At 51.6% G+C, this 16,942-nt stretch overlaps 2 protein-coding genes across 4 annotated transcripts; both read right to left on the bottom strand.

Annotated features, from left to right (window-relative positions):
• Positions 1-629: 629 nt before the first annotated feature.
• Crtc2 (CREB regulated transcription coactivator 2) lies at positions 630-10,638 on the bottom strand. Of its 3 annotated transcripts, none has more exons than XM_057794178.1 (14): positions 10,373-10,638; positions 7,801-7,902; positions 7,607-7,723; positions 6,397-6,458; positions 5,688-5,756; positions 5,440-5,543; positions 5,320-5,349; positions 5,099-5,163; positions 4,945-4,994; positions 4,583-4,827; positions 3,845-4,251; positions 2,006-2,269; positions 1,398-1,584; positions 630-1,270 (listed from the first exon to the last, which is right to left on the bottom strand). In XM_057794178.1, exons 1-14 carry the CDS (start codon positions 10,523-10,525, stop codon positions 1,050-1,052), a joined length of 2,076 nt encoding a protein of 691 aa, XP_057650161.1. In that variant the 5' UTR covers positions 10,526-10,638; the 3' UTR covers positions 630-1,049. The 3 variants fall into 3 exon arrangements, 2 of the variants coding, with proteins under 2 accessions (XP_057650161.1, XP_057650162.1); XR_009058692.1 differs by lacking the exon at positions 630-1,270 and adding an exon at positions 1,748-1,814 and having other exon boundaries at positions 1,488-1,584; XM_057794179.1 differs by lacking the exon at positions 5,688-5,756.
• A 1,187-nt stretch (positions 10,639-11,825) lies between these two features.
• Slc39a1 (solute carrier family 39 member 1) lies at positions 11,826-16,352 on the bottom strand. The gene is made up of 4 exons (XM_057792863.1): positions 16,298-16,352; positions 15,383-15,598; positions 15,114-15,244; positions 11,826-13,139 (listed from the first exon to the last, which is right to left on the bottom strand). Exons 2-4 carry the CDS (start codon positions 15,567-15,569, stop codon positions 12,483-12,485), a joined length of 975 nt encoding a protein of 324 aa, XP_057648846.1. The 5' UTR covers positions 15,570-15,598; positions 16,298-16,352; the 3' UTR covers positions 11,826-12,482.
• Between the last annotated feature and the right edge of the window lie 590 nt (positions 16,353-16,942).

Genomic DNA, 16,942 nt, shown 5'->3' with positions numbered 1-16,942 from the left:
GAGATGGCTCAGTGGTTAAGAGCACTGTTCTTCCAGAGGACCCGGATTCAATTCCCAGCACCTACATGGTGTTCACAACTGTCTGTAATTCCTGTTCCAGGTGACCCAACACCCATAGGACAATACGAATGCATATAAAATAAAAATAAATTAATTTAAAAAAAAGCAACATAATGGTGGCGCACGCCTTTAATCCCAGCACTTGGGAGGCAGAGGCAGGTGGATCTCTGTGAGTTCGAGTCCAGCCTGGTCTACAAGAGCTAGTTCCAGGACAGACTCCAAAACCACAGAGAAACCCTGTCTCGAAAAACCAAAAAAAAAAAAAAAAAAAAAAAAAGCAACATAAAAGAAGAGCTTATGGGGGCTGGAGAGATGGCTCAGAGATTAAGAGCACTGACTGTTCTTCCAGAGGTCCTGAGTTCAATTCCCAGCAACCACATGGTGGCTCACAACCATCTGTAATGAGGTCTGGTGCCCTCTTCTGGTCTGCAGGCATACACACAGACAGAATACTATATACATAATAAAATAAATAAATATTAAAAAAAAAAAAAAGAGCTTATGGCATCAACCCTCCTTAGGTGCCCAGTTACCTACCAAACAGCCAAACACACAAAAGGTTTGTTAGGATTTTTTATTAACATATAATATATTTAATAAAAAATAATATCCACTCTGGCTCTCTCCTCCATTGCAAGGGGAAGAGAGATAGGGAAGGGCTGGTAAAGCTTACCCTCATCTGGACAAGCCCTACCTCCAAGAGTCCCCTCTATGCCTTGCTTTCCAACAGGCTCTGCCCTCCGGACAGACGGTTTTCAAAGTTCCAAGTGCTGCAGCCTCCCTTGAGCCCCAGGCCCACCGATGACAGTACTCTGTACAGTACGGGAGCCACCTGCTCAGGCCCCTTCCCTTTCCTCATTTTTAGGATCCTTCATTCATATTAGAAAAAGGATCTGGGGACAGAGAGTAGTCTCTACTGGCCAGGGGGAAGGGATGAAAAGGACAGTGATGGGGACAGGGCCATGAAGAAGGATGGCAGTAATGTCCCCTCACTGTAGTCGGTCACTACGGAATGAATCTTCCACAGCAGGGTCAGGCAGCAGGGCACAGGGGTCACTCAGCATGGTCAGTCCTTCCAGGCCCAATGGCTCCATGCGCAGCTCATCTTCCAGCCCCAGCCCCAGCTCCAACCCAGATGCTGACACCTCAAAGCCAGGTACTCCAGCCAAGGCTGCTGCGATCTCCTTAGAGAAACCTGGGGAGGAGTCTCCTGTGTGTAGAAGAGGTAGGCAGGTAGGTAAGGATCCCATGCCACACACCTCCAAACCCCTCAGTCTCCTACCACACCGGTGAAGCTGTCAATTCTTCCATCTCCTCCACCACCCACGTCTCCTCACCTGGGAGGATGATATTGGGTCCGGAGCCATGGCGGGAGCAGTGGGTCAAGTTCTGGTGGTTGAGGACATGAGGATCCTGGGGACCACTCACTGATCCCTCACTCCCTAAAAATCCAGGCCCTTCGGGAAAGGTAGGGGGATCCAGCACCAGGCTGGTTGATGGGTTCTCCACGTTGAACTGCTCCAGCTAGGGACACACAGACAGACCTTAAGGAAGTGAGCTTCAGAACAGGGTGTCCTGCCTTACAAGCCCCAACCACCCCAGGAAGAAAAGCAAAGACAGAGGGAGGTGACAGCAAGCAGAGCAACAGAAGCGAGCACGGGGCCCGAATTACGTGTGGGCACCGTACCTGCTGGGCCAGAGCATGTGCATGCCAGGAAGAGAACGGGTCAAGGCAGGAGTCATCAAAGAGCAAGCTGAGCGGAAACAGAGGGGCAGGAGTAGGGGGTCAAACACAGAAGACAGAAGCCCCAAGCTGGCAGTGCTATGTTACCTGGGGGGAAAGGAGGTCCCACCCCCATCTCCCGATTCAGTGCGCCGGAGACCACTCACGTCCCTGGCCCTCCCTCAGCCCCCCCACTTCAGAGCTATGAGTCTGTGTACTCACACTCCCCAAGCTGAAGTCATTTATTGGCCTGTGGTAAGGCTGTTGCCCATGCCCGCCGGGCCCAGGTGGGTACAGTGCCCCATAATGTGGCGGCCTGCCTGGGGGCTGTCCCCCTGAGGACTGCACTAAGCAGGCCTGAGAGGGCAACTGCTGTAGAGATTTTGGGGTGGATGGATGGGTAGGTAGAATCAGACTTGGGGGGCTATATGGGTATGGGGGCAATCGCTGATCAGTAGGCAGTTTACTGGTATCCAAGGGGACGCCCTGAAAAGAAAAAAAGGGGGGAATTTATTTAGTATGACCCCTCAAAGAACTCTCAGTCAGAGCTGCTCCCCACCCTCTAAGCTAGGCCACCTGTCCTCAACACAAACACGGCAGTGCTCCGAGCCAGGCGCACTGGGGCAATGCCTGGAAAACAGCACTCAGGAGCTTGAGGAAGGAAGACTGAGCCTGGACCTACCACGCTGAAAGTGGGAGCTGTCTCTCCACTCTCACCCCAAAAACAACAACAACCTATGCTCCCATGGCATTCTGGGAGTTGGTGGAAATTATACGAAATGCGTATCAAAACTTAGGTGCTAAATGCGGCTAACAATAGACAACTCAAATTCACTCCAGAGTGAGTGTTCATAAACTGGGTACTTGACTATCAGGAGGATGAGCTGCTGTTCTGAAGCCCTGGAGAGGCCAGAGGGAGCCAGAGGAAGGAAGTAAAAGAGATGCGGAGGGCAAACTGCCCTCATTGACATGGCTAGTCCTCCCTACCGGAGAATGTAAAGATGGAACACAGAGCATACATCCAGGAAACAGTAATGGAGCAGGACAGAGGAGGGCAGAGAGGAAAGGAATAGGATGAAAGAAAAGTTGGAGAACTATTTTATTTTTTTTAAGATGGAGAGGGAGGGAAGAACTCCCTTAGCATGGAGGCAAGCTTGAAAAGAAAAAAGAAAAGAAAAGAAAGCTTGGCATGGGAGGTCATGCCTGTAATCCAAGCTCTTAGAAGGCAGAGGCAGGAAGGATCAGATATTCCAGGCCAGCCTCAACTAATTAGTGAACTCAAGTCCAGATGAGCTACATGAGAGAGACACTGTCTCAGCCACCTCTTCATCACTTGCTGTGTAAACCTTGGGAAGTGATTGTCACTGCAGGCACCAGGTTTTCATCTACACAATGTGAAAGGACTGGGTTCTGTGGTCAGAGATTCTGGGACTCTGAATTCTAGTAAAGAAGAAGAGGAAATGGTAGAGGGATGGGACAGGACAGAAGTGACTGGGGATATGGTGAACTAGCAAAGAGGAGGGAGATAAGAACAAAGAAAGGTGGCCGGGCGATGGCGGTGCATGCCTTTAATCCCAGCACTCGGGAGGCAGAGGCAGGCGGATCTCTGTGAGTTCGAGACCAGCCTCGTCTACAGAGCTAGTTCCAGGAAACCCTGTCTCGAAACACCAAAAAAAAAAAAAAAAAAAAAAAAAAAAAGAACAAAGAAAGGAGAAGGGCAAACGGGTAAGCTATACTGGTGCCTGTGCTATGCGTGATGCTAAATACTTTGTGTATGTTATTGTATTTGGTGCTTACAAAACCACCTTTGTTTTCTAAATGAGACCGCTGAGGCTCAGAGAAGTTCAGTAACTTCTAAATGGAGGTAAGTCAAGAGGCAGAACTAAGATGTGAAATCAAAGGCTTAATGCCAGAGTTCGCACTCTTAGGCAAAGAGGGGACAAGATAGATAAAAGATGGGTTGGGACAGAGCAGAGGAATGGAAGGGGATGGAAGAGACAAGGGGCACAGCACAGGAAGGAGAAGAAGGGAAACAAATGCAGGGGAGGTAGCCACGCATACCTGAGTGATGGAAGACAAGGTGGGTGACATTGTTGGCGAAAACTGTTTGGGCAGCTGCTGTTGGGACCTTCTGGCGTCGGCTGGGCCCGCGGGCAAGCTCAGGGGGCTGAGGGGCACACGGCGGTGGCGGGGAGAGGCCCCAGGAGTAGAAGCTGGGTAAGGGGGGGCGCTCAGGACAGGAGATGAAGTGGATGAAGAGGAAGAGGAGGAGGAAAGGGCTGGGGCACTAAGTGACGGGTGGCCCAGGGAAGTGGTGGGCAGTGCATGGTGGGCCAAGGAGGAGGCAGGCAGTGATGGGTGACTATGGGACCCCTGGAGCTGGGGTTGAGGACTGCTTAGGGAAGCCTGGAGGTTGGGATTACTTAGGGAGGACTGCAGGGATGGGTGGCTAAGAGGTGAGTGAAGTCCTGCAGACACAGACAAAAAACCAGAGACGCCAACATTACTGATGGGAACTGGGCCCCTTTCCACCCAGAATGGGTAGCAGTGACCAGACTATGGCAACACAAGGTCCTCCCTATTCTGTCTCTAACAGTGAGATTGGCACTACCCATTTGGGAGTTATTCTCCATCTTTCTCCTATCCATTCTTGCTGGGTGAAAATTGCAATGAGGGGTTCTGGGATGTGGGGATTGATGGGCAGTCACAGGATCCCGTATCAAGCAAGCCTCCTTCCCCTTTACCCTCTAGCCAGGCAGCAGCTGACAGTCACACGATCAGAACAAGGTAGCCACTCACCTGGTACATCATAACTGGGGCCCAAGCCCAGACCTCCACTGATGCCCAAATGAGTCATAGTGTGGGTCAAATTGGAGGTACTGTTGCCCCCACTCAGGTTGGGGTAGACTGTCTCCTCAGGGTCCAGGGGAGTGGGCAATGGAGGGGGGAAGTGCAGGTTGGTGAGGTCAGGTAGGGAACCTCCCGTGTTCATGGCAGGTGGGAGGACAGGCACACTGGCAGGCTGATCAGGAGATGGAAAGATGCTAGGGAGGACAGAAGGTCGACGTGAAGACAAAGTGGTCAGAGAGGAGCAGACGTCAGTCTTCCACATCTCTGACCTTCCTCCCTCAATGTCACTCCAGCTGTGTAGTGGTACTTACTTGATTCCAGGGACTTCACAGGATCGAGGACGAGAAGAGGATGAGGACAGCTGAGGAGAGAAGGAAGAGGATTAGAAATGAGGACAGACCTCAGTGGGAGCCCTGGAAGGCCTGTCCCAGGGACAGTGGAAGACACCCAGTGGCCCTTACCTACCTTCTTAGCATCCCATGGTTTCAGCAAATGCTTGTCATCTACCAAGTTCTCCTCAATAGCAGGGACTTGAAAGAGAGAGACTGGTGATGGGGAGGCTGGAGGAGGAGCCAGTAAGGCAGGACAAGAAGCAGAGGCAGGCAAGAGGGAATCCTATTCCCTGACCCCATACAAAGTCCCTGATGCCTGGCATTCGTGACCCATCATTGGTAAAGAGCACATACCTTTAGCATCCATTTCACCATCCAGAAAACCTGCACGGGATGCAATGGGGTTGGTTACAGTGCCTACTTGTTTGCCTGCTTTAGTAAAAAGCTCCACAGCTACTCCCTAGGATCACCTACCTCCTCGGCGGCTGGGCAGGACACTGGGAGGTGTGGGGCCTGGATAAGTGTCTTGGGGGTTGGGGTTCATTACACTCGTGTGAAGAGCAGAGTCAGAGCTTGTCCTGTTGGAGGAGCAGAGATGAGCAGCAGTACCAAATACTGCCCAGCAGTGGATATTTAAGCTGGGCTAGAAAGGGGATGAAGTAGAGTAGGGCCCCAGAAAGTACAGGAAAGAGATGTGAACTAAAGAAGTCAAGGACCATCACCTGTTAAGTGCAGTCGGCAGTCGGAACAACTGCCCCTTCTCAGCTGGGAGGTTGCCCCAGGGCATCATCCTAGGACAGAAAAGTTATGAGGAGGAAGAAGGTGGCGGAAGATGGGCATGAAAGGCATGGGGTGGGAAAGTGTGTGGCAGCAAGGGTGGATGTGAAAAGGCCTTGGTAGCCAGTATCATGCCTCTTTCTTTCTGGTTCTTCTAATGACTCTGATCCATAAATCCCCACCCCTCCTCAATCTAAGATCTGGAAACAGAAACTCTGCACCAAGGTAAGCTGAGTGGAAATGCTGAAGCCTAGCAAGTTTTCTGGATGCAAGTATTGCAGCTGAGACAGAGAAAGGAGGGGTTCAAAGATCTAACAGTTACTACACCTGGGATCCACCACTGTGAGAAAGGAGCCATTCTCACCTGCCACCCTGCCATCCTCCCCTCCCCCACTTACACACACCCCAGCTTGGCTATAGTTCCATTGGTTCTGCTAGCTGGACTCAGAGGCTTGGCCACTCGTGTCAACATGGCCAAGACTGGACTCTGACCACCTACCCAGCTGCCCCACCCTCCCAGCTTGGCCCTTAGGAAACGAGGTACTGCTGAAACCTCAGCCTAGTAGCTAGCCCTAGCCCACCTCAGCCCTCCCCCCTTTCCCGAAACATGTTAGAGACCAAATGAGTGGGAAATTCCACCTGCACTGGACTCACCTTCGCCAGCCAGACTCTGGGGGAGGAGATAAGTAGGCGGGGCTATAGGGAGAACTGTCAATGTAAATAGCTGTGGTTAAGGAAAAAGCAGAGACAGATGAGAGAATAAGGGAGCCATCAGATAGTCATACAAGTAAGCCAGTGTTGGTGGCTTGGGCTTGTCATCCCAGCAGCTGGAAGGAGGAAGCACAGGGAATTTTCAGCTCTAGGCCAGTCAGAGATACATAGTGAGATGCTGTCTCAAACACACACACACACACCCCTGCGCACACAAGGAAGAGAAGTCAGAGGCTGTATCTCAATGAAGAAGGCTACCTAACTTTTTAGGCCCAGCATCACAAAAACAAGCAAACAAACAACAAAATGGAACGAAAATAGGCAAGGATTACAACTGTAATCGCAATACTTAAGAGGCAGTGCAAGGAGATCGCCAAAAGTTTTTTTGTTTTTTTTTTTTCTGAGAGAGGGTTTCTCTGTGGTTTTGGAGCCTGTCCTGGAACTAGCTCTTGTAGACCAGGCTGGTCTCGAACTCACAGAGATCCGCCTGCCTCTGCCTCCCGAGTGCTGGGATTAAAGGCGTGCGCCACCACCGCCCGGCTTCAAAAGTTTGAACCTACCTGATTTACCCATTAAGTTCCAGAAAAGTCTAGATTACACAATGAAGCCCCCCCTCCAAAAAAAAAAAAAAAAGCAGGACTGGCGCTGGCCTTTAATCTCAGCACTCAGGAAGCAGAGCCAGGCAGATATCCATCTGGTCTATACAGGTCAGCCTGGTCTACACAGCAAACTCCAGGACAACACAGAGAAACTCACCCCCAGAAAGAAAAAAAAAATATCAGACCAAGCTTAGTACAAACTGGAACAATCTAAGCCAATGCCTGGCCAGGGTAATGGAGACAAACATGGTAGAGGTCTCCAGGAAGGAAGTTCACAGCAGAATGGAAGAAGAACCAAATCTCCTTCCCAGGTAACAGGGAATCCTGCTTTACAATTAAGTGAGCGGAAGTAAGGTCAGCACCAAAGAGGGCAGAGCCACAAGAACACCAACTGCCTGTCACAAGAGTGTGTGCTGACACACAGGTTGTGGTCACATTTCAAGAAGACTGGGTAAAAGAAGTGAACAAAGATGAAACGAAGGTCCTTCCCACCATGAGTCCCTTGAGAGCCCCTTCCATCAGTCCTTCGCCCTTAAATCATTTGTGAAGGATATATGGCGTGGGTATCGGCGAAGAGGGGACACCATCCTGCGAGGATCTCGTTGTACCCGTTCCACCAACCCGTGGTGCCTAGTGCTCCGAGATGAATCCAAAGGTGAATGGAGGGGACTCTGCCAAAAAGGACAGGTGAATCAGCAGGGGAAGCAGCCTGAGAGCCTACACTCCTCCTTGGCTGGTGTCCACTCACCTGGAACTCAGCCAGGCCACAGCCAATCTGGTTAACATTGGGCAGAGAACCACCATAATGGGAGCTCCTTGTATAAGCCAGTCGCAGTTTCTGGGCCTGTAACTGAGATAAAAGAGACAAATGGGTATGTCAGGGAAGGTCCTGAGCATTTCTCATTCCTGTCACCAGAATATACGACCGCTTTCAAGATATCTGCCAGTACAAAGCTGTGGCACAAACAACCCACCTTTGCAGCTTTCTAACCAGTGAGCTCCCACACCTGACAGAACCCTGCGAGGCAGGGCCGACACTACTCAAGGCCCGTCTCTCTCTGTCTGTTGGTATCCCCACTGAGGCAGGTCACAGGATGGAGGACCATCAGGTACTTCTGCCCTCATTTCAAGGCAATGTCACCAAGACTAATTAGAAGATGAGGGAAGACCAGAAGCCAGTGCCAAAGATCCATTATTGCCAGTTTCTTCCCTTCACACTCTAAGGAGCATAAGCTTCGGGATCTGCACAAGGTTGCACAGAGTCTGCGCATCCCAAACTATACAACCTGAGAAGTGATGACTCTTCCGCTAAAAGAGAGGTGCCCAAACCAAGTACTTCTACTGAACGTCAAGATGCCTGAATTGGCACAGGAGCCTAGTCCAACTTGGGTAGGGCCATCTCCTGCCAGTTCACGGAGATGATTGTTAAGGAAATAAGACAAAATAACCCTCAGTTTTAGTCTCTACATATCGCATGTCCCTCTGTGTAAGAGATAAGTAGCTACTTCCAAGACTCAGACTCTGCCTACAGCCAAATAAATAGAGCTGGGGAGGGATGGGAATGAGGAAAGCTCAGAAAGTCACACTGCAGCACAGCACTAGTCAGAACTAGCTTTCTGTCCAGATCAGCTCTGTGATTCCAGTGGGTGATGCTGACCTCGGCTTAACGGATAGAACCTCCAAGTCCTCTGGTGGTCTACGGCCCATGGCTGTATCTGCCCCCAGCCTACACTCCCAGCTACCCAGGTAACAAACTAAACATGCCACTCCAAACTCAAGATCCTTGATCTCCAGGTCTGGCCACGTAGGCTCATTATAGTTTGCTGTTTATCAGAGAAGTTAATCAGCAAAAGAAAAGGAGGTGGAAAGGCTTTGATAGCCAGTGTGTCACAAAGACAGAAGCCCCAGCTCTTCATTCCTCACAGCTTTCAGCTTGCACACAGCTCTGAGAGAAACATGGTCCAGGGGACAGAGCCTCAAGCTCTCCACTGCAAATAAGTCTCTCTCCCATCTTCTTTCTCCGACCCCCACTATGATCAAAAGCTCTTAAAGGGAGTCAAGGGCTCATAATCCTCATGGTGGTTAAGAGCAGGTTATACAAGCGTGCGCGCACACACCAGATTTGCCTCCCCACGTATCTTTCTTGAACGTGCACAAACTAGAGCATGTGGTCCCTAGAAAAGTAGAGGAAACACAGACAGACAGACACACACACACAACAACAACAACTCAAAGAGTCAAGGGAGATACACACAAAAGATACAATCGGTCACAGTCATATATAGAACCAAAAGCCTTGTAATGTGGTATTTATGCTCCACCATCTCCCCTTAGAGCTTCCAATTCTTCACCACGACTGATCACTGTGTCCCTAAATTAGGGCTGTCTACCTGTGAACTCCTGCCAGTCCACCCTATCCCTCTCACATGCAGCCCTAGAAAGCAAGAAACTAAGGGGGGGGGGGGCTGTTTCCAAAACAACTTCCAAAACAGGCCTGAAAATTCTTTGTGGAACTTCCTAGGAATGAGTATTTCCCACACACAGAGGACTCTAGAAATCACTCCCAAAACTGACTCACGGGTAGCACCATCTCCCTAGAAAGTTCAGCACATCACCGGCGAAAGCATAGGTGATCCTTTACCCAATTTGGCGATTCAAAGATCTACCTTTCCTCCCAGGCGGCCAGCGCCAAACACCAAGAACCATTCTGTGAGCAATGGTCCTCACCTTGACTCAAGTCAGGAAACCACACGAAGTATATGAAAAAGGAAGCAAAGGGACGGGACACAGGAGGGGACTTCCTGTCCCAATATACCCAGCACAGCTAGATCAAACCACTCGAGGGGCCCTTTCCCCTAGGAACCAAGACACCGTGAATGTCCCAACAGAGCAAAGGCACTAGTCTGGCGATCACAAATTCAGAAAGGGTCAGATTAGAGACAAGCAGACTATGCTTCCAAACTATAATCCATAATTAAGGATGCTTCAGTGGAGTCAGTGAAAGGACTCGGCCGGAGATGCACAAGAACCGTTCCACCGACGCTGGACTTCGGCAGTCCATCTTCCCTCTTCCGCCAGTCCTGCTTCACACGTAAATAACTCGAACCCAGTCTTTCCTACTCCCCCAACCTCTCCAGTGTTCCTGTCTTCCCGGCAAAATTCGTTTAGCTGACCCTCGGCCCTCACCCGGAGCCACCCAGACGGCGGCGCCCGCTGCCCTAGCCGCGTTCCGCCTCCTGCCCAGCGGCTCCCGCCCCCGCCCCGCCTATCCGCTTGGCGACCGCTCCTCCGTGCTCGGGCTCCCCGACACGGTCCCTTACCCGTGTGGAGCCGATGTCCATCATCACCTCCTCGAAGGCCGCCGTCTCCTCGGCCTGACGCTGCTTTTGCAGCGCGATCTTCTCACTAAACTTGCGTGGATTGGACGCTGACGCTGTGGCGGAGCCCGGCCCGTTCGCCCCCGACGTCGCCATCTTACAACCGCGTCGGTCCCCGCCACCTTTCCAGTTCCAGCCACGGCCTCCGCCGCGGGCCCGGCTCCTCCAGCCGCAGCAGCCGCCGCCGCCGCCTCCGCGAGCCCGGCGGCTCGGCCCCAGCCTAGTCCTGACCCGCGATGCACTGCCTGCCGGGACTTGTAGTTTGTTTACGGGCCTCCTCCACGCCAGCAGCCACGCAACGAGGGGAGGAAGCGGACTCCACTTCCCAGCAGTCCTTCCGACACCCGGAGGCCAGCAGCGCGCCACCCCTCACCTACTCCCGGCGGCGCCGCAAGCCGGGAAAGGTAGTTCTACCACAGTCCCGAGCCTACGAACGGGAAGGGGCGAGGGATTCGCAAAGGAAGAGGGAGAAAACCGAGAGGAAGGGAAGGGGTGGAGACAGAAAGGGAAGAAGGAAGAAACAAAAGAAAAAGTTGGACATCCTCAGGAAAAGCGACAAGTGTGGCGAATGAAAGCAAGGACCTTAAAGCAAATGTAAGCATCTGGGATTCAGGTCCCTCTCAGATTGGTCACAACACACACACCACCACACCCCTCCCACCAAATGAATCAGATACCTTACGGGGGTAGAGAAACATCTTTTATTTGGGTAACACGTCCCAAAACAGGTCAGTTAGTAAAATAGATTCTACAGAGTACGGCCCTCCCTCCCCCAAAAATAATCCTGGGGGGTTCTGCCCCCCTCAGATATAAAAAGTTTTGGCAGGTCAATGTTTATTATATAGGGCACCATTCCACTTTCTGTAGTGGTTGGTGTCAAAAGTACCTCGTTTCCCTTCACTCCTGACCAATTCAGCAAACATTTCTGCTCCACCCAAATTGTGGGGCCCAAATTCAGAGAAAGTAGGTCTCCTCCACTGAGGTGCCGGGTGTGCCACACCACTGTGCTTTCAGAAAAGGAGCAGGTGAGCCATGCATGGTGGCACACACCTTTAATCCTAGTGCTCAGGAAGCAGAGGCAGGTGAATTCTCTGAGTTCAAGGTCAGCCTGGTTCTCACAGCTAGGTCTAGGACAGCCAGGGTTATACAGAGAAACCCTGTTTTGAAGAAACTAAAAAAGAAGGGGGCAGGTGGGTGTTTGGCACTTTAAAAATACAGGTGTGAGGCCGGGCGGTGGTGGCGCACGCCTTTAATCCCAGCACTCGGGAGGCAGAGGCAGGCGGATCTCTGTGAGTTCGAGACCAGCCTGGTCTACAAGAGCTAGTTCCAGGACAGGCTCCAAAACCACAGAGAAACCCTGTCTCGAAAAAACCAAAAAAAAAAAAAAAAATACAGGTGTGAGCTGGGCGTGGCACACCCCTTTAAACCCAGCACTCGGTAGGCAGAGGCAGGTGGATCTGAGTTAGAGGCCAGTCTGGTCTACAGAATAAGTGCCAGGACAGTCAGGGATAGAGAGAAACCATGTCTCAAAAAAAAGAAAGAAAAGAAAAGAAAAAAGGAGTGAGCAGGACACTCACTCAAAGCCAGATAGATTACAAAAACTGGCAGAGACCATTTGGCACTAGTCCCTCGGTAGAAAAGACATACAGAAGAGTAGGAGGAAGAACGTGGGAGGAACCACTTCCACTGGCAGAGTGCTGAAATGGGCTAGAACCAACAGGACTTTGACTTATCCCAAAGCCATGGGATGCCTATCTGCAGTTCTCTTGTCAGCTTGTCTCCAGGTGTAGTATCTGACCTCTGATTGTAGCAGTGTGCTCATTCTTAATGTCACCTGATTGTATCTCTAGTGGCTTGGCTACTTCTTGTCCTTCAGGCCTGCGGCTAGCCTCTTACCTGCCCTTTTCCCTCTCATTATTCATAATTCAAATGTCCCATCCCTACCTCTCAGAGAACTCTTTGGTCCTCTTTTCTACCTCCCACAAACTGGGAAGGACAGGGAGGACAGGGGCACCTGACAGTCAGCATCCCCTGCCCTTTCTATCTGAGCACCTTAGATCTGGATAAAGAGCAGGCCAGTGAGCAGGGCGAAGCCTGCTAGGAGCAGGATGACCTTGAGAATCCGCTGCTCAGAAGTGGCCAGCTCTTGGGGTAGAATTTCCAGGAAGGTGATATAGAGGAAGGTGCCAGCTGCCATTCCCTCCAGCACAGATTGGGCCAACTGGTGCAGCGGCCCAGCTGACTCTGACAGAGCTGCCCCGAGCCCAATACCCAGAGGTGTCATACATGAAAAGAGGATCCCACAGCCAGCCACCACCTGTACCCGAAGGTGGCTCTGGAGCAGCCTCAGGGACAGGCTGACTGCCAGGATCCCCTTATGGAGCAGCAGAGCTAGGCACAGCTCCATTGCCCGAGCTCTATCTCGCTGTAAGCCCACAGCCAAGCCCTCAAACACAGAGTGCAAGGCTAGAGAGAAGACCAGTACACAGGCACGCAGGGCTGAGGGCGCTGCTGGAATTCCGCTGGCCTGGGGGAGCCCTGGTCCATCATGCCAGTGTTGAGGCCCTCCATTCACTGCTCCCAGCAGAGCCCTCGTCTCTTCTGGATGTGGCGGACTGGACTGCTCCTTGTAAGCCAGTGTGATCTGCTCCATCACCAAGACCAGGAAGAAACCCATAGCCAGGATGAACTCTTGCAAGGGGAACTGAAGCTGTGAACAGAGGTGGCGACAGGAGTTCAGGAAACAGGACAAGAATGGGAAGGAGTCAGATTCAAAGCCCGGCAGAGGCCCAGAATACATACCGATCCAGGGTCCCTATTGGTCACACAGTGATGAAATCGTTTGGTGACACAGACACAGAACAACACATAATGGAACAGATGTGATATCACACATGTCATGTTAAATGCAGACCATTTATGCAAAATGTCTCAACTCTGGCACTAATAACATTTCGGGATAAATAATTCTGTCTTCACTGCCGTACACAGAGTGAGCAGCTCCTCTGACTTCTCCCACCAGATCAATAGCAAGCACGATGTTCCCACCACCACCACCAAGACTGTCTCCGCACATTACCCAGTCAGTGTTTCCTAAGGGGCAAAACTTCCCCTGGCTGAGGGTCATGGATGTAGGTGCACACAGTGCTACATGTAAGCATACAAAGGATCACCACAAATCTACATGTCACAGGGACATTCACAGTCATGTGGAGACACAGGTCAATCAGTCACAGGGAAAAAACGAAAGAACTTGAGATGACTTTGCCGAACCCAGCTGTCTCAGGTTTTCCTATAATGTGGGGTTTTTTTTTGGAATGTTTTGTTTGGGAGGCAAACAGAGTTGAGACGGGCCTCACTCTGAAGCCCAGACTGGCCTCCAAATCCTCACGACCACCCTGCCTCAGCCTTGCACGTGGTAGGACACGTTACTTCCAGCTTCACAGTGAGTTTCTATGCCTCGGACCTAACCACTTCCCTGAGAACACCAGGCCCTTGGAGATTACTTCCTACCCTCCCAGATCTGCAGTGAGCTCTCTCAGCCTCTACGTGAGGATGAACCAGCTATGCTGCTGCACACCCGTATCCATGAAATTACTACAGGAGAACTCAGAGCCTGAGTAGTCTGGACTAGCTGGACTACACAGCTAGACCCCATCAAAAGAAAGGGCCCTCACTCATGCTCACGTAAGCAACCGTAATTAAACTCATGGGGTCAAGGCTATACTTAAATACACACACTGAGGAAAACAGAAGGGGGCTAGCTGGTAGATGGGGAGGAAGATGATGTGAGCGGGAGACAAGAATGGAAGTGAATATAGCCAAGATGCTTTATATGTATGAAATGTAATAATAAAATTCATTACTATGCATAACATATGCAAATAGACATAAAATATAGCCTGGAGGTGGTGGTGTGTGCAGAGGCAGGTGGATCTCTGAATTCAAGGCCAGCCTGGTCTACAAAGTGAGTTCCAGGACAGCCAGGACTACATAATAAAGAGATCATGCCCTGAAAAAAATAAAATAAAAAAGAACAAGAATTCTGGGTGAGGTGGCACAAACCTGTAATTTGGGAGGCAGAGACAGGAAGATCACTACAAATTTGAGGCAAGTAGCAAGTCTTCATAACAAGTACCAGGCCAGCCAGAGCTACACACTGAGAACCTGTCTCAAAAAGACAGAAGAGCCGGGCGGTGGTGGCACACGCCTTTAATCCCAGCACTCGGGAGGCAGAGGCAGGCGGATCTCTGTGAGTTCGAGACCAGCCTGGTCTACAAGAGCTAGTTCCAGGACAGGCTCCCAAACCACAGAGAAACCCTGTCTCGAAAAAAAAAAAAAAAAAAAGACAGAAGAAAAGGAAAAGGGAGGGAGAAAGGGAAGGAAGGAGGGACAAAGGGATAATGGCCGAAACATGATTCTTAGAGCATTGTTAGCTTCCTGGTAACTACAACCGCAAAACCCAGAGTAGTTCATACACCTGATAAGGGTCCTCACTGTCCTGAGCACAGAGGGTCACACTAGGTCCAGCATCCAAGAAAAAATGCACAGAAAATTATACCCTGTTCCTGAAATCCTCAACTCACAGGCTCAAGACTAAGGCCGTCCACAGTCATGAGTGAGCCATGAAAATACCTACATAACCATGTTCTGCTCTGGGTCACATGTTAAGGTCAGTGCTCACCGTCACATGCAGGGCCGCCAAGGCCTCGTCTATGGCAGCTAGGTAGTCGGGCAGCAGGTCCAGAAGACAAGTAGCCAAAAAGACACCTCCTGCGAAGCAGCTCACTAGACTTAGGGCTTTCTGGCCCGAGGCTGAGCAAGAGTGAAATACAAACGGGATTATAACCAAATCAAACTCTGCAAAGTCCCACGCCAACAGAAGCACTGTCCACTCCCGCCTTCTGCTCCTCCTCAGTCACCTCCCCCAGCTCCAGAGCCGCCGAGACTCACGCGAGGATTCATGGCTAGCGCCTGGCCTTCGAAGCACGCAGACAGGCACCAGGCTGCAGACGAGGGTCAGCAGCAGCAGCAGTACCAGGGCCCCCAGCTTCACCTCCAGCCCCACCGGCACTGAGGGCTCTGAAGCTATTGCTTCTGGGCGCCACACCAGGAGCTCTGGCTCCCCCCAGGGCCCCATGATGCTTGTGGTATCAGTGACTGTCAGACCTACGAAGAAAAAACTAGCATGGGTGAGAACGGTCACACAGGAAAGAAGGGGTCAATGGAAAGGGAAGGCTGGTCAGCAAAACGTACTTCCCTCGGCCCAGCCACTTTCTGGCCTTTCCCGGCTGGAGTGACTCATCTACTCCAACACCAGGGCATTGCATTTCCTCCTTCAAATTTATCTCTCCCAGTTCAGCGAGCCATCAAGGAGGAAACTGAGGCCCGAGAAGGCCAACACAGATATGTCATTACTCTTTTCACCTGGAGACCGCAGAAAACTAGGGGCAAACTCCAAGTTAGACCTGGAGCTGTGGTCCCCTAAGAAAGGTAGAGACCACTCGCTCACACACAGTCCACTAAGAGCATAGAGCGGAGAGGTTGGAGCTGTGGGAAGAAGTCCGGGGTGGCTTCACGGACGATCTGAAACCGGGCGAACTTGGGTGCTGGATGACTCTCTCACTGCCCACTCCCCAGAGCCATCTCCCGGAAATAACAGGTAGTCAAGGCAGACAGCCAGGGGAGAGGGGCTTGGGACAGGCTAAGACGGCACTGAGGACAGTGTCTGGAAGTCTCGAAAGTGAGGTCAGAGGTCGCCTGCGTCACAGGACGCGGATGAAGAATGTTAAAACAGAGACCCCAGCTCCTACCCTGGGAGGCCTTGGAAGCTGCCTTAGAACCAGAGCCCGGAGAGGCCGCACTCACCTCCCGAGGGTCTCACTCCATTGCAGACGCTCGGTTCCGGCCTGGCGTCGGGAATTCCCGCCCCCTCCCCACCCCTCTCCCCTCCCCCTCCCCCCTCCGCCTCCGCGCACCCGCACCAGACTGCCAATGACTGCACTGGGTGGGAGGAGCTTAGCCTGGAGTGACGTGAGTTAAGAGCAATTAGAACCTGGGAATAGGAGAGGGCTGGGCAGGCGACAAACTGAGACGGTGCCAAAGCCGGGAGGGGACTAGCGGGAAGACCCGAGGGCGGTGGGTCTGGCTCGCGTCTACGGAGGAGCTGGCCGCAGGAGTTGGCCAGTCACAAAGAGTTTGATAAAAGTGGGAGCTTGAAAGTCTGCAGGCCCGTTCCCTATCCATACTCTCAAGTATTTCTCCCCACATCTCTTAGTATATCTGCCTTGGCCCCGGAGTTTTCTATCTCAGGCTGCATCAGTGCGCAACTGGGCCAGAGGGGAATCATTACCTTTTTGGGACAAATTTCTTTGCCTGGCTTGCCTAGCCAGCCCACACAAAAAAGATGAGGCAGGACTGGAAAAGAATGAAGGCATGATTTAAAAGCGATCCTTTTAAAAAAAAAATAATTAGCCGGGCGGTGGTGGCGCACGCCTTTAATCCCAGCACTTG

This window comes from Chionomys nivalis, chromosome 18 (genome assembly GCF_950005125.1).
Source record: "Chionomys nivalis chromosome 18, mChiNiv1.1, whole genome shotgun sequence".
In the NCBI taxonomy this organism is placed as follows: domain Eukaryota; kingdom Metazoa; phylum Chordata; class Mammalia; order Rodentia; family Cricetidae; genus Chionomys; species Chionomys nivalis.
This window is presented reverse-complemented; position numbering and strand designations above follow the sequence as displayed.